The following is a 17,972-nucleotide window of genomic DNA, read 5'->3' as shown; positions in this document are numbered from 1 at the left end:
TGCAGTAAAATGTATTTTAGCCTCCTAAAAAAAGGCCTAAAATAAAGATCAATATCAGTATGAATGTATGCTACCTGTTTAAGTATACATGAAGGGAAAATAAACTGTTCTTTGCTCTCATCAATCCACCAGACTACATGAACAAAAACCTTTTTTTAGTAGTAGTACTAGTTTTTAATATGTAAGCCTTTGTTTACATTTTGTTTTGTGTTGAATTATACGATGATAGACAGTTTGACAAAAATAAAATTAAATCGTCAAAGGAAAATGTATCGTTTAGATTAGTCGACCAATGTGTCAAATAGCTAATAGATTAATTAATAGAAAAGGAGCCATTAGTGGCAGCCCTGAACACACCACAAACATGTGATGCTAAAACAAATAAACAAGATAACTGTGACATTATTGCTTGAGAATCGTGACTGTTCGTAAAGGTGCTTCTGTGCGGGGGAAGTATTTTCAGTGCCTTTCTAGGGTGCCTTGAGGATGAGTATTTTGCATCACAAGAAAACGTCAGGTGATGACAACAAGTCAAGAGAAAGAGGCGACATCTTGACTAACATCCTATGTTCAAAGTATCAACCGTCAAAAACAGGGAGAAAATTTGAGACAGGTTATGGTTCTGTGGAGAGCGCTTCAATAGGTAGAGCAGAGAAAATGGAGGATGAAATGTAAGCTCAGTTTATGACACGAAATAAAAAAAAACATCAGACAAAGAAAAGAAAAGAAAGAAAGGGCAAATAAAAGAGAGAGGCAGGGGCGGAAAGATATTGAGAAGAGTTGAGGACCAAAGGAAGAAACCACAGGAGGCGAACAAGTTTTCCAGGTAGTGTATCAGTCACCGGTAAAAGGTCACTAGTCTGCTGTTCGCACATCCAGGTGCTAATGTAACACCTCTCACACCTTCCTCGCTTCCCTGTGTCTGGCTGCCTGCAGGTTGGTGGGCAGAGAGACTGTTGTTTGTGCTAGAATAATATTCTGTAATCCCCCGTCTCAGATGTGGCCTTAACACAGGTAATTGGACTTGGAGTGTGAGGAAGCCTGTGGCTACCACACACACCAACTGCAGTCTGATTTGATAGAACAGAAATGTTCATATTCTCAAGAAAGCTAGCAGGCCACCGATGAAGTACAGCTGCTTTGTTTCATGCAGATTTTAAAACAATCTATCTGCATGTTGAAGTGGTGCACATGGAGCTGTAGTGAGAAAGATAATCGGTTTATAAGGAGTTTAGACAGTAGATTACTTTTGTCTTTTCCAAAACCAAAAAGCGATGGTATGGAAATGGTAAAAATATGTTCCGCCACTGTCTAAAGAATAAGAACATAAAACTGTGTCTTGTCCGTAAATTTGAAGGCGCAGGTTTCAAGGAGTAGCTAACGTTTACTTAACTAGCTAGCTACAGCTGACAAAATAGTTGACAAAATCAACGACAGCTGGCTAGAAATGAGAAGTCTGCTTTTGTCTGAAGGCAAGGGCCATCGTTTTTAAAATACCCCCGTTAGCCTACCATTGTAAACTGTATTATTGTGCAAGAACAAGCTTAACAGGCTTATCAACAGTACCTAAGCGGCGGTCTCTCTATTGGCAACAATCTAACAATATGATACGCATAATGATATACATACAAATATACATAAAATCGCGATACTCAAGTGTAACAATATTTTCTTACACCCCTACTAAGCGGGGAAGGGTTTAGCGAAAGGTCAAGCAAAATACATCTTTATACTTTATACAACATAATCCACAATATCTTTAGGACAGACATACTTTAATCCTTTCAGTAAAGACATAACTGCAGGTATTTAGCTATGCTCACTTTCTTTCTGGAAAAATGATCATATATATATTTATATATTTCTTTCCTTTGTGTCATCCCGAGTCAATCTGAGGTGGATATTGGAGTTAAATTGAAAGCCTTAAAGAGTGGTTTGAGATAGGAACGAGTTATCACCTCTACAGAAAGCCCTGGGAGACACAGCGCGCTTCTGTTGCAGTCCAGCCTGATGCATACGGGCCACTGACCCATGACAGTCAGCCCGTATCGATTTAAGAGGAGGCAGAGGACACGGAGAGAAAGAGAGAGATGGGAGAAAGGGAGGAGGGAAGAAATGAAAAACAGTGAGGAGGCCAGGGAGCAATATCCCTCTTAAAACTTATCCATAATTCATTGTCTTTTTCTGTCTTTCCTCCTTCTATACTTTCTTTCTCTTTCAGATGGGTGCACGGCAGGGGAATGTTCATTTTGTAAGGGGGATTAGCAGCAACCTATTTTGAAATGCATCCCTGTGGTACACACACTAAGACACACGAGTACAGAACGGACATAAGGGCACACACTATCGTACAGCCAGGACTGTATTGTGGGAAAGAAGAAAAACCAGAACCATTTGTATATTAGACATAATATAGGCGTGTTACTGTGAAAAGCGAATCATTGTGGACATTGTGCCCCTGAAAAAGAAGCAGTGGTGAGGAACAGTGGTTTTGAAAAGGTATCCTAACCATAAAAAATACTACATGTTGAATCCATTGAATGCTGTGAAGGTTGACATATAATTTGCCTCAAAATGTAAACACTGTATATATTACTTGCCCACCACCAAAAGCATTGAAGATGCTGCTAATGAGTTTTCTTTTCACTCCTCTCAGTTGTCAACTTCTCCTACTCATTTGTGCAATGGGAGGAACAGCATAAACAGTGAGACCATGGTTGTAAATCCTTTACGAGATCACATCGTGCATGTTAAACAAAAATATTTTTAATATATCATAGCCTACTCTGTATGAACTGCATCCATATTGGACCCTTAGGTGCAGGAACTACTGTGCAGTTTATGCACTGTTTTAGTTGGCGAACCAATACCTTACCCACAGTTTACATGTCATTACCAAGATCTTTCCCTAACCTTAACTATATTGTAGTTTCCATGCACAGGTATTATAGAAATGCTAGATTTTTTTAAACTTCTGCATTGCACATAAAAATAAGTTTTAATTATTGAACATTACTGTAAGTTTTGCAGCCCACCTGCACAAGAGTGTGGGGAATGCATTGCGACTATATGATCATCGTTGTAAACCCACCGATCTAAATATGTTGTGATTTTATAGCATACTGCTTATGAATAAATAAATAAATAATGCTCAACTCTAACAACAAGAATAGACAAAAATGGATTTTAATAGACAAACAAACAGCATCTCATAAAGGTATGGATAGCATTGAAATCTAGATCTCTCCAGGCCACAGCTGCGCATTATACTGTAGATGTCACTTTGCAATATAGATATCCACCTGCAGAGTTCAGTCACTCCCACAGCTTTGCAGTCTGTAGGGGGTTTGTGCGTTTTGTATGACACGATGCACAGAAGCTGCATGTAAATACAGCTGTGCCTTGGGCATATCTTGGCACTCCCGCTTCTCTTGCTTCTCGTGGTGTCCGAAAAAATCAGCTCATTAAAACCAACATCAAGAGAAAAAACACGACAGACCTGGACTTTATTTACACATTTTTTAGCCAGTTGTGGATAAATGTTTCTTTACATCCACACTGTTTTCATGTCTAAGGTGGTGTACCAACTCAAAGGCAACAACAAACACGTCCCTCTGACTGCACACAAACTGTAACATCTAAATCCACATGAAGACGGAGCCAGCGGTTCGTCGTGGCTGTGACTGGCCTTTATTATGCTGAACTGCAGCCACAATCTGCATTTCAGGTAAAAGAAAAAGGGGCAAAACGTGGTCCACAAGAACACAAACGGATATAGAGGGATGCACAATGAAGTGAAAATTGAACATCTGTCTTTTTTTTTCTTTCAAGCCGTGTGCCAAAGAAAGCTGGTGCTGCACCTGGACATGAATTATAGAGAGGCACTTGGATGAAGGGGATGGAAGAAAGAGACAAGAGGAAGAGAGGTGAATGGAAATGAAGGGACAGATTTAACGTCTCCCCCATCTGCAGACACTCACCAGGTGGTTCTATGTGATCAACGATCAATTCACTGCCAATAACTGCCAATAAGGAACAACACTGTGATATACTGTAGATTGATATATGCTTTATAAGAAGTCGTTTTCAATTATGCACAATAGCAAATAATAGTGGAATAATTGCATTTCTGTGTATTCTTGTTGCGAAATGGCCCTAAAAATCTACACTGTGTTTTCAGACAGCTGTAATCCTTTTGGAAAAAATATATAATTATTCTCAAAGAGGAACTACAAAAGCAAATAGTGCTTTGAAGATGGAAAGCCCGAAATGTCACCCACCTGCTTTGAAGCTCCCTGGCTCTCTTTGTTTCTCTACACTTGTAACTCACGAAACCACTGACAGAGCGCGCTGCATTCAGGGGGCCAATTTGGTGCGGATGTACCATTAAGAGTAAAAACACACACATATAAACAAACAGATGAGTTCAGACGGTGATATGCTGCAGAGACACACACCTGGACAGCCTACATCGTGCTGCAAATGTGGCCATCACGCTTTGTTTTGTACTAACCTTTAGTGGTTTCGAGCACTTTAAGTGTCATCCGGCGCCTCTTTGATACAAACAAGTCCATTAACAACCATCTTCGACAAAAGCATAATATATATCTCTTCAGTATATAACTTTAACATCATTAAAGAGTTTCTGCAACTGTAGATTAGCCACTCTTGATTGAGTTTTGAATGTTTTACAGCTTGTTCAGAGAAGACAGAGGTTGTAATATAGAACTGAAACAAAGAGGTGATTGCGTAATCAAATGAAATACAGAAAAATAATCCAAACTATCGTGAAAATGGATTAATCATTTGAGTCATTTTTGTCCCTCAGTCCAGATTCTGAGTTGTGATGATTTGCTTTTCTTTGTATCATTTGATAGTAAACTAAATATCTTGATATATTATTAACTAGGATATGATTCACTGAGAAAACAAAAGATTTGATACGATTTCAGGTGGAAAACAATGCTTCTGTCACAATGACTATAATACATCTCCAGAGTTGGGCTCCTTAGATGAATTTTCTCTTTCATTTCTGATCTTGTTAGCCTTTCTAAATGTGATGTATTGTGTCACATCCTGCTGCACTACAACAACCAGGGAAATGTTGTTGCATTTTGACAGAGATTAATTAAAGCACTACAAAACATAAAGCCACCATGTTTACAGTTCTTATGTAATTCATCGGCAGATGCTTTTGTCCAAAGCGACGTACAAATGAGCCTTTGAGAATAAGCGGCGCAACACTTTGTTCCATGTTCCACCTACTGAAGATATAAGTGCAACTAAGAAAGAATTGAGGGCTTGAATCCATTTTTATATGTTACACACAAAGGAAATTCTTGCCCTTACAAGTCATTTGGACTAATATTCAGTCCTAAAAACGTAATTATCTTAATTTAAATTTCTGCTAATGGGGTGAGACAATATCATCTGTTTAAGGAATGTGTTAAATCAAGCATCAAAATTATTGATAATAAAACAGAGATCTGAAATACTTTGTCATGTTTTATGTAACAGACTCTCACTTTTAGAAAGTATATTAAGTTAGAATGACTTAAATTCAGTATAATGTGCTCTGGGATGATGGCATCATTCCAGACAAAGAGGAATATAAAGCCTAAAACTAAACTTCTTTATAATTCAAAAGCCTTCACACATTCTCAGTTCAGTATAGGGAGAAATGTTTCAATGCTTTTCTCTTATGGAATTACGACTCGCACAGTAGCAGGAGATGGAGATGGAGATGGAGAGAGGCTCATTTACATAGCTGTTTGTATCTGCTGCCTCATAAAGTATTACCCTTCAAGTATACAAACCACTGTGCACACAACAAACATGATGCACAAATGCCTGCTGTTCTCGACATGAGGGCCATCAGCACATGGTCTCTTCACTGTGGGTACAGGCATGGAAGATGAAGTGATGGGGGGAACAGAGAGATGAGGGGTGGGGGTGTGGGGATGAAGCAAAAAGGGAAACAAGAGAGTACTGCTGGTGGCAGAAGCAAAGAAGAGGTTGGATTTTCTGCTCAGAAGAACTGCAGAAAGTATTCACTATCTCTGTTGTAGTGATAAAACCTCTCACAGAACACAAGACATCCCAAATGTGGCTACAGACACGGGGCTCTAGAAGGGTCTTTGATATTTGTGAGCAATATTGATGAAAAAGATAATAATTCTCTCATTTTACTTTAGCGCATTCTGTTTAGATGCAACGAGAAAACTCTGATGTGTGACGGTGCAGAGTCTCATTAGGGCTTTGTGGCAAAGTGTGCCGTTTTATCAGTTCATAAAACATGAAGCTAGTGAGCCATTGTGTTATTATGCTCACCACCACGTGTGAGGAAATGTGTTGTTGCCGACCGTCCTGTGAGTCTCAGCTGGAAATTAGATCATGGTAAAGTCCTAGATAAAAACTGCATCATCAACACTTTGTCTCGTATCCAAAGAAGATCAGTTCTAAAAATTTGGAGTGCCTGCAAACTGGAACTGTTTGTACCAAACAAATACACAAATATTCATTACTTTTTCATGTACACTCGGCATGACTGCAAAGCTTCACAGAAACTCCTGCGTCGTATATTATCTTCATCAAAACAAGAAACATCGAGACCAAATAAGCTCTGAGTATAGTATGGAACATCAGCATGTCTGTGAACAACTGTTGTTTACAAAGCTAGGTTCATGTTCGCCGTAGTGTCCCCAGCCAAAAATGTCGGCTTCATGTATTTTGCGTAAAGCACGAGAGAAGGACCAGACATATCTGCCAGGGCAAATAAAACAAGAGCTTGCATAATTGTCTCATTGCCAGGCTACAAGAACATGTCTTCAGCCTGGATTTAAAGACTTGATAGATTCCATCTGATTCATCTACGCGGCCACAAAGTGCATGACAGAAAAAAGCTCCATTTCACCATGTCACTATGGGGACAGAAAAATAGCCTTCTTCCAGCAACTGTGAGGTCTGTATAGGTGAAAATGGACTGATAATGTTGCAGAATTATGACGGTGGCATGTTAAAGACAGGTTAAAAATAAGACAAACTCAAAATCTGCTGTCAATCTTCCTTCAAGAACAAGAACAAACCCTTAGACATGCAAAGTGTTACTTGTAGTTTTAAACACAAGTATAAATATATTCATAACCTTCACAGAAAGTTGGATTTCTGTCAGAATACATTTTAGGCTTCAGACAGTGTGTTGATTCAATTTAAAAATGCTCAGTGTTGGCATATGAGAAAGTAGCTTAATACCACGACATCATGCTTTGACACACTTCACATTTAAAGATATCGCTGTGTTCTTTTCTTAATCCACGTCTTTCTCGTCTCAATGCCCCCCTCCCAATAAAAAACAATGCATATTCAATTTTCGTTTGAGAACCGAGGGTCTCTCCGGGTGTCTGAGAAAGGTTGCTCCGTTGTTCCAATTTGCGTTGCGTTTCACCCCCTACTCATTAATCTCCCTCCATTCGTTGATAGCTTCGTTTCGTCCACTAGAAATCGCTTTCAATTATTCATGCCTATTTTCAACAAATACCTTGGAGATGGAATTAGCAAACAAACAATGCCAGGCGACACTAATCCTTGTCTACAGCAAAGATCCTTTAATGCACTAGAGATCTGGCCGGCTGTTGACAGGCACCTGTTACTGTATTCGGCTGCTTCACAACAGCAATGTTGACACAGTTTATATGTTTACAGGAGCATTGCAGCCCTGACCCTACACTGAGGAGGTGCAGGGATAATACTGAAAGAAAGGAGAGGAAGAGCAAAAGGGCATGGAGAACGGGATATAGCACGACTGAAAGGGATACACAGGATAAAGGCGGATTGTAAGACACCACTCAATTCATCGGTTGGGACATTCTTGGCTCCGCAACACAATGGCAAACGTTTCCACATGACACCTTTTTCTGTGAGGCAAGCACAAAGACTCAGTAGCTGATGAAAGCTCACTCTGGGTCAGGGACAAGGATAAAAACTAGACTGATTTCCAGATGCCAGAATGCCCTATTAGAGCATATTTAATAGCTGTTTTTGACAATTTGAGATATTTCTCTTCCTGCAGGCACTAGAAGAGACGTGAAAACAACAAAAAGAAAAAATGAGTATGAAGCATTGTGACCTTGGATTTAAAAAGACATCTGATGCCCTGGTAAAGACGAGAAGTTTACCAACAAAACAAAACAGCAATGTTTTTCGGTTTACTGTGACTCATACAACTCTGGTTATCTAGCATCCTGCAGCAACACACACACACACACACACACACACACACACACACGTACGTGTGTACAGTAAATATATGTATATACAGTATATATATATATAAAAATATATTTATATAAGTGTGTGTGTGTGTGTGTGTGTATGTGTGTGCCCTTTAGCAAATAGGAAGATGATGCAAAAGAGCCTGGCAGGGTACTACTGAGACAGAAAAAAGATAGTGAGGCTGGTGGTTTAGACGACTGAGAGCCGGGCTTGTAGCTGGATGGCACACACATACTTTCTCACACTTTCTCACTCTCTCTCTCTCTCTCTCTCTTGCTCTCTCTCTCAAACACACACACACACACACACACACGCACACGCACACGCGCGCACACACACACACACACACACACACACACACACACACACACACACACACACACACACACACACACACACACACACACACACACACACACACACACACACACACACACACACACACACACACACACACACACACACACACACACACACACACACACACATATACATACACAGAGCCAGGGGCAATGGAGGAGAAGAGACTGAGGAAGACTTTGATCACCGAACTGAGCACATTCAAGCACTCAACCAGAGAGGGCAGTCAGCGATGAGGAGGAGAGAGGAGAGTGCCCAGGGAGGGAGGGGGGGAGAGGGAGAGGGAGAGGGGTTGTTTTCTGACCTCTACGCTCATTGATACAGATGTTAAGGCATGAACACACAGAAAATCAGGCATCCGACACAGACACCGCAGAGCTCTGTTGTGTTAAAAGAAGAAAAAAAACAGTTTTTCCAGACATGTTTCTTGATGGTGCAAACCGAAGCTGACAAAAGTAATTTCATTTTCAGCCATATGAACACTGTCTTGACATGCGCGTATTGAAAAAAATGTATTCCACACTTATTTCTTTAGCCTCCAGCCACTTGCCGAGTTCTGAATGGTAAATATTACAATATCAAGCAGAAACCAGACGCACACCTGTCTCACATAGGAATCCCTGCGGCTTATATTACCTTTACAAATAGTGTACGTTTGTCCGAAAAAACAGTACCATAGCACTACAGATCTGTCCTCCACGCATGGGATGCAGGTGGATAAACCATTGTGCTGTTTGCGAAGAGAGCAGGTAATTATCGTTGGCATTTTGACAAGTGTTTGCCAGAGTGAAGGTCAACTCTGTCTGCGTGGGAGATCTATGCTAATCTGCTCAGCTGGAAAAGACTACCACTCACTACTCAAATGGTAGCTTGCACCATTATGCAGCCACAGCTACCGTGTTTTCACTTTCAGTTGTTTGCAAGTGTGTGCGCGTGTGTGTGTGTGTGTGTGTGTGTGTGTGTGTGTGTGTGTGTGTGTGTGTGTGTGTGTGTGCCTGCAAGCAGATCAGAAAGAAAACTAGGCCTTCCCACAGAGAAGAGAAGAATCGACAGACAGAATCAGGCAGGCAGACAGAGACAAATGGAGTCAGATAGAAAAGAAACCCAGTTTATATTAAGGTTGTCTTTCTTATGTTTTTAGAACAAAAACATAAACAGTGTGTGAGCAGAGTACATTTCACATCTGCCCACAAAGTATAAAACTCTCTCCTATTAGTTTTAAGGATAACTTCTCATTAAAATGCGTTTTAATCTATTTGTTTTTATGCAAAGTTTTTCAATTTGTGCATAGAAAAGTGAGTGGACAACTGTTATATTGGCTCAGGTGGGAAAGTTGATGTAATGTAATGTGCCATAATGCACTGGAAACACACTTAGTGAATTAATCACAATGTACATGGAGACTTAAAAGTCCACTGAACTCTGTTAATTCAGTTCAAATTTGACTATGGTCCTTCCCCAAAAAATACACCAACCCAGGGAATTTTCTCACCAACACTTCTGCTGTGTCTTACGTGTGTGTGTGTGTGTGTGTGTGTGTGTGTGTGTGTATGTGTGTGTTTGCGTGTGTGTTTGCGTGTGTGTGTGTGTGTGAGTGTGTGTGTGTGTGTGTGTGTGTGTGACAGAAGCAGGGGCAGAAACATGGGGGCAGACATTGTCTATGTCCACGTCTCTACGTGTCTCCCTCGGGTGACAGCCGTGTGTCAGGGTCTCTGCTCTCTGCTCCAGATGGCCCAGCCAGTTGCTCCCAGGGTCCCCAGACTCCCAGCGCTCATTGACCAGGGCCGGGGTTCTCACGGCCTGGGGGCCTGCGGACTCATTGCTGTGGTCTGGCCTCTGGGGCCTTTGGGGCCTCAGAGGGGCTCCGGGGTCGCCCAGCCGTGACAGCCAAGACAATAGGAGTGTCCTCGCCCAGCTCCCACCCACCACCTACCAGCCTCTCTTAACACATAGATATATGCTCACTCATCATGGTGTTTGGCCTGGCCATTCTTGACCACAGTTGGGAGACAGTAGTAGAGTCACAAGGCATCAATTTAATAGCAAACACTCACAAAACCTGCTGACCAACTAAATACAAGCGGAATTATCACAAAAGGGGTAGAACACTGGAATATGATTGATCAAAACAAATCTATATTGTCAATTAAGAAAATAATGATAGGACATGATTATAGACACTTATTGAAGCACAAACACCCTTCCTACACATAAATAAACCTACTCGCTGAGAAGTGCCCAAACAAGCAATCAAATCCATCATCAGCTACAAAATGTTGCTTTACAGTGAGCAAAAGCCACTCTGGCAGAACCCAATCTTCCCCAACTGAAGGTGATTTACATGTTTAGAAACCACTCTAAGATTGAGAGACAGTAAGAAGGCAAAAAAAAAAAAAAAAAGTTGGGTTGTGAACAACACGTTTCTACATTGGTTTTAACAGCTTGGCTGCCACTTCATCAAATATTGAATAAATCATTTTCTTGGCACAGTATGAACACAGCTGCAAAAAAAAAAAAAAAAATCACACACACAAACATGCACACATCCGCACACGCGCACACAAACACGGACACACAGAATGCCTTGTAGTTTTGATAAAGCAGCAGCTTTCTCTTTTGTTTTGCAGCCGAGCAGGGATTAGGCAGTGCGGGTCTTTGTCCTGCGGTTTTCCAGTTGAGCAGAACACAAGAGCCTCTACCTCCACTAATACAGTCAGACCTCCCAGCAGGCCTTTCACCACACAGCCGCTAAGAACCTGCTGCCCAAAAGATGCTTTTCAATGAGTTATCAAATCTCCTCTATACTGTCCATGCCTTTCAACCGAGTCTCTTTGTCTTTTCTTTTCAATGGAGCATTGAACACATCAAATAGAATTGATGGGCAGATAGATGGACAGCAGAATGTAGCAGAGCCATATTAACCTCCTCCAGGCGCTGCAGAGTACAGTCATAGGTAGCACCAGTAAAGGTTTCACATATTGTGGCATTTGAATGTGCATGTACAGTATATGAACAAGTATATCATGTTAAAAATAACCACAGCCGTTTGCACCAAATGTGCAGGACAACTAATCAAAATTCATAGTTTGAGACATTCATGATGCATAAATTCACATTTGCTGCTTCAAGATTCGCAAATGCCAAGATTTTCTCTATCTTTTATATAATAAATAACAGTAAATATTGTTGGATTTTGGGCTGTCCAGGCAAATCATGAATCAAAAAGGTCCACGGCTAGAAAACAGCATCAATGGAGAAATGACTGCACACGTACACATTTCGATATACTTGGATCTCCGTCAGGGCAGAATAATTCTGGTCAGATAAAGCAATATATTTCACCTCCAGCTCTCAGAACTTTTGAAAGTCATTCACTATTTATTTTTATTTTTTTGACAGAGCAAACACGCACATCCTCGCCGATAGATAATAAGTCCCTCTGAAGATATCTCCCACCATTGCTATGCAGACGATGTTCAACTGTCCATCTCATTTAAGCTTCAAAATGTCATAAAACTGTTATAAAAAAATGAAAAAAATGCTTCAACTCTAGAAAAAGATCATTTTTCTACAGCTAAATGCTGACAAAACAGAAGTTCTTATTTGTTCTGAAGGTGATAGTTCACCCTCCTCTTCTCTTAAATCTTCTCTCCGTAATCTAGGTGTGTCTATGAGCCAGGCTTTGAGTCTCGACAGTCATGTCAATTGTTTGGTTTCTTCTGTTTCTACCAGCTGAGGAACATTGATAAACTCAAGTCTATTATGTCCCTAGCATATTTCATTTGATTTTATGTTTTCAGAGGATTTCTTTATGTCTGTATTTCGCATCTGCTGCACTTTCATTTGCTATTTCGTCTTTTATTGCGTATCTCTTGGTGACGTCTGCTCTTGAAAGGTGCTATAAAAATAAACTTACTTACTTAATGGTTCTTGATAAGCTATAAAGAATTTGCTGAATCTTCCACAGCTTTCTACACTTTTTGGGTTTTCTAGTTTCAAGACTGCTATAAGGCATGCTGTGCTGGCTCTTGGCAGCAGGTCGAGCCCAGAATACAGCAGGGGTTTTGATGAGTTCATTAAGAGGCCACGTCATTTATGCACAGTCACACATAAGGCAGTGGTCAGCCAGGATTACCCAGGTGGCCGCGGCATGTGGGTGTCAGTTTGATTTTCAGATTCCACTTAAACCTTGCTGTTGCACCACAACCTGGTAACCACTGTGAAATGCCACTGCCATATTGTATTGCATTCAATGTCATGCATGCAAATGTGGAGTTGAAGTATAGCTGGAAAATGATTTGAAACACCGAAAGGAGAGTTTCTGCATTCACTTCACATTGTTTTTAATACAGGGAGGAGACTGGGAAGTCCACTCCACTTCACACTGGTGTAAATAGAGGGGGGTAACAAGGTAGGAGGGGGGCGCAGGAGATAAAGCTTGAGCAGGATTTGATCTAAGGTCATTGGGGGCACACATGTAGCTCCAGAGACAGAGGATTTAACGGCTCTGCTATCTCAAAGTGCCATTTTTTACTTTTTAATACATTTCAGAGGTTTACCCAATGGTCAATCGGGATTGAACGGCGATGACGATGCACCTGAAGTAGTTTGATAAGCTTCTTCTGTCGCCTTTTTCACATCACTATTCAGGTGGGCTGTATTCATAATTCATCACCATGGGTCAGGCTGATGATCATGTTGACTTAACATTTGGTCTGACATTTCAGCCCTGCTCATGCCTGTCATTAGCTCTCGCAACACGCCACCTCATCAAAGTCAGTCACGCAAGGGAAGAGGTAAAAAAAAAGAAATAAAGAAAACGCATGGAAAAGAAAGAGAAAAAAGATGAATGTTACAATGATACAATATAATTATTACACCTCATACTGAAGAGGTAATTCTGCCGCAGCTGCAATATTTGCTCATGTGATCGTTTTGTTAAACAAACGTTGCAACAGTGGGATGACGGTGAGGGATAAATACTAAATACAGATATACACAGTAATCCAGCAAACACACACACACACACAGAAACTCACACCCGAAAACCACTGAACCAAAGCTCAACCCCCGGCCCAACCTTTCTTGCGGTAAATCTGTATCATCAGCCATCATCGAGCACACCCCTGATAGGAAACGAGCTGGTGCCAAAAAATGTCGCCGCGCAAAAAAACCGAGAGCAGCAACACATTTCAGCCAATAACAACACCACCGTGTTGATTCCAGTGGGGTGATATTGGATGATATTGACTGTTGGGAGTATTGCTGTGCGTCTCAAAGTCATTTCCGACCAAAGCAAGGACACTGACACACACACACACACACACACACACACACACACACACACACACACACACACACACACACACACACACACACACACACACACACACACACACACACACACACACACACACACACACACACACACACACACACACACACACACACACACACACACACACACACACACACACACACACACACACACACACACACACACTGGGCAGATCGGAGTGCAGACAATGAACAAGGGATTGGAAGTATACTGACAACCTGCCTTTCTGTGGGTTGACAGCTCTCCATCAGTCTACATCAAACAAGTGCATAAATGCAGCCACACACACACACACCCACACACGCACGCACACACGCACACACGCACGCACACACACACACACACACACACACAGGAATATACACTCTAACTGATTGGCTAGTGCAAACCTGTTTCAACCTGCCAGTCTGTTGGACATAATAGAAGACCAAATAAACTACCCTGTACACTGTATACGAGAGTGTGTGTGTGTGTGTGTGTGTGTGTGTGTGTGTGTGTGTGTGTGTGTGTGTGTGTGTGTGTGTGTAGACAGACTCATCATCTCAGTAATTGATGTTCATCTGTCATTGCACATTGTTGATACTCTTCTCTGGGACGGGAGTTTGTCTGAACAAGATGAACACCAGCCTATCTACTGTATCTGGAGAGACTAATCTGTGTTCTCATTTACTAAAGCGACACGGTGACAGAGTGGTCTGGCTAGTGAAAATGAGATGATTCACAATGAAGGTCGTCAACAGCAATCATTGTGTGATAATGAAAAAAAAGAAATCGACTGCTCTCACCTGCAACTTGAACCAGATCTGCGGTGGTCACGTTCTTGGGGTTGGAGCCAATTCTGAAAGTCAACGCTGGACCCAAGACACTGCAGAAAAACAGCAAAGAAAGAGCAAAATGAGCAGCTGTATGTAAGTATAGTTACATACAGAATAGTTTGACATTGCTTCCTGCTGAGAGTTAGATGAGGAGATTTAGACCACTCTCATATCTGTCCATTAAAGATGAAACTGGAGACTGTTAGATGGAGTTGGTTAGTTTATCCCAGCATACAGACTGGAAATAGCTCGCCTGGCTCTTCCTGGAGTCTTGACGTCACACTAACATTTACACAGGAGGTGTTTCAGATGTGTTTTCCAGTTGTCCATCTCATGAGCAACTGACCGAAAAGATACCTTCATATTGTCATCAATCCACACAGGCCCACATTTTTTTTACTCGTCATAGGAGAGTAAACAAAAACAACCCTTATTTTAATTGCTTCAAATCCATTTTCTCCAGTTTAGGACACTGTAAAATTTGTGTTGGGCTCTAAGTGCATCTAAAACATCTCAGTACTGTGCCTGAACACATCTTGAGCAGACATGGTTTAAGGTTTTAGACTTCAGGAAGTTTCTGCTTCAGGCCAAGAAATAGTCCCTTGCAAAACCCTCTGAGCAATATGTGGCTTTCATATGTTTTCGTGCAGATTAAATATGTTAATAAAGAGTTTTAGAAGTGCTGGTAGTTGGATTTTGTTACCTTTGGATAGAGCCAAGCTATCTGTTTCCACCTGTTTTCAGTCTTTAAGCTAAGCTAAGTGAACTGGCAAATAGTGGTAGTTTCAGATTCAGTGGACAGATAGAAAGTAACAATCTAATTTTCACAAACAACTGAAAAAAATGATTTCCCAAGATGTTGAAGTAGACAGAGGGATTACTTTGTTTAACTCTAAGTTCAATGCATCATTTGGCAGAGTGCATAAATAAAAGGTGTGAATAATGAGAAGCTGTAAAGTACCTGATGCCATATTTCTGAATGCTTATGAATTCTCCTTTTCTTTTCAGCTTGAATTTGACTAAAGACCAATGCACAGTCATCTTCTGAGCATCATGTTTTCTTTCCTGCCTGTACGCTCTGAACATGTACTCTCTCTGGTCAGGAGTCAGCTACAGATTTCTCTCCCTGGGGCAGAATAAATGTTTGAGGTCCCTGAGGTTGGCTATGAAATAAAATCTAACAACCCCACTAGACTCTGTAAGAGCTCCCTGCAGTGGTCGGGGAAAACTATGTGTTTCGTAGCAATGTGTACAGAAAACATCAATCTCATTTCTACTCAAATTATTCCACTGCAGTTGTAGTTCCCAAATAGGCCAGTCAGGGTAATTCTGAATGAGTGCAAAAGTGATTTTCTTTCGAGTTTATGTCCAAATTAAATCAGTGATGTTGGAGACACTGATGAACACATGGGGTGAGTGAGAAAATGATAAATGCTGGATTCAGATGCACCGCTCTCCAACGTTCCAGGAAAATCCTAACAGGCCGTTTAGTGAGAATTTTAAAATGCCAAAACTAAGTAATGAGATTGACGCTGTGAAAATCTGCATCGTATCAACTACCTCTTATTCTGTCCCAAATGTCTTATTCTTTTTAAAATAAGTGAGGTGGGTACATTTCAACCTGTCTCCAAGACAGATCAACTTGTTTGAACAATGTTGTAGAAGCAAATTTTACTTTTCTAGCAGCCTATTTCTTTAAAAAGAAATATATATATATGTATATATATATATATATATATATATATATATATATATATATATATATACTAAATACTAGAGACTTTGGGTCTCTATAACAGACACTTTAGCTCATAAAATGACATTTTTTGCAGTGCATGTCTCTTTTGAACGGTTAGTTGCATGTGGTAGCGCATTCACTGCAAAAAATACATCACAGCTAACTGGCTAGTTTAGTAAACAGTGCTGCTTGGTTTAAGATTTTAGACATGTTTTTCAGTCCAGGTGGCGTGTTTAACATGTGTAATCCATCACAGTAATTTTTGCATGGTAATACATGCAGATACTGTAGATGTGAAAGGACTTCACTGCAGAACCATGCAATTATAAATGAACAAAAATCCATTTAAGATGAGTTAAATAACTCTAGCAAGTGTCTGCTATAGTTTTTGATATATGGGGATGAATGGAAACCAAAGGCTTCGGTAAAACAAACAGAATAGAGAGCAAAATTAGACACAAGACTATAAAACTCGACAGCATGCATTCAAAGGTTTTAGGAAAAAAATAGATAGACATAAATTAACACATCCAGCAGATATGGAGCAACATTAGCATGCATTTGGAGTTGCGTTTCTGGCCACCTGGTAAATGTAAGTTGTAATGTAAGTCTGCTTTTGGAAAATCTTCAGGAAAATATCTGGCTATTTTAATGGATAGATGCTCCACTGTGTTCACCGGCTAGCCGCTAACTTTGTCTGTCTGTCATTTGGTGCTGAGCTCTTTCATATACATGCAGTCTGTTATTCATTATTAATATTAAAAACATATTTTTGCAGATTTAAGGAACTAAAACGATCAAAAATCCTGTAAAACAGTGGCTTCTGAGGTATTGTATGAGATGAATACATAAACTTATGCATGAATGAATAGTTAATAAGTGCTTATAGTTTTTTTATTAGATTTTTTGTTAGATATTAGATTTTTATAATAATTAGTGACTATAAACACACATGGCGTGTTGAGATGTTCGCTTGTGCCATTTTTCCATCATCTCTTAATCATTAAGCCATGGCTGTGCAACATCACGTCTTCACACTTAAGTCCTGGGAAGTGTACATACATTTTTAGTGTACTTCCACAGACTGTAGGACGGAGAGAGAGATTCATCAGACTGCCCGAGTGCTGTGACCCAGACCTACGCACCATCAGTCAGCCTGCTACAGAGGCAGCAACACCCACTCAGCCAGGGGCAATATGTGAGCCGATACAGCCAGACAGACAGTCCCAACCACGCACTGATGCATTCGTGAAAACATGATCACACATACACGGCCCTGATAAAAAGTCCTTCTCTAATACCTTCACCTGGGCTATGTTTGCTCTCGTAAATGTCAATATTTCCACAATCTTTCCCCTGCCTTCATTCTCCTTGACTGAAGGTAGACTGCCAGAGATCTCGATGCATCTCAAATTGAACTGACATGATTTATTTTTTTCTCCAAGCCACA

The 17,972-nt window shown here is 40.6% G+C and overlaps 1 protein-coding gene across 1 annotated transcript in view; it reads right to left on the bottom strand.

Annotated features, from left to right (window-relative positions):
• Positions 1-17,972, bottom strand: part of ptprn2 (protein tyrosine phosphatase receptor type N2) — a 121,749-nt gene that overhangs the window by 59,465 nt on the left and 44,312 nt on the right. Inside the window, exon 10 of the mRNA XM_083935865.1 lies at positions 14,755-14,834. Within this exon, the coding sequence (XP_083791991.1) occupies positions 14,755-14,834 (80 nt within the window). The remainder of the gene's footprint in view (positions 1-14,754; positions 14,835-17,972) is intronic.

This window comes from Echiichthys vipera (assembly GCF_963691815.1).
Source record: "Echiichthys vipera genome assembly, chromosome: 21".
NCBI classification, from domain to species: Eukaryota; Metazoa; Chordata; class Actinopteri; order Perciformes; family Trachinidae; genus Echiichthys; species Echiichthys vipera.
The sequence above is the reverse complement of the archived record's forward strand: the minus strand, read 5'-3'. Positions and strand labels throughout refer to the sequence as shown.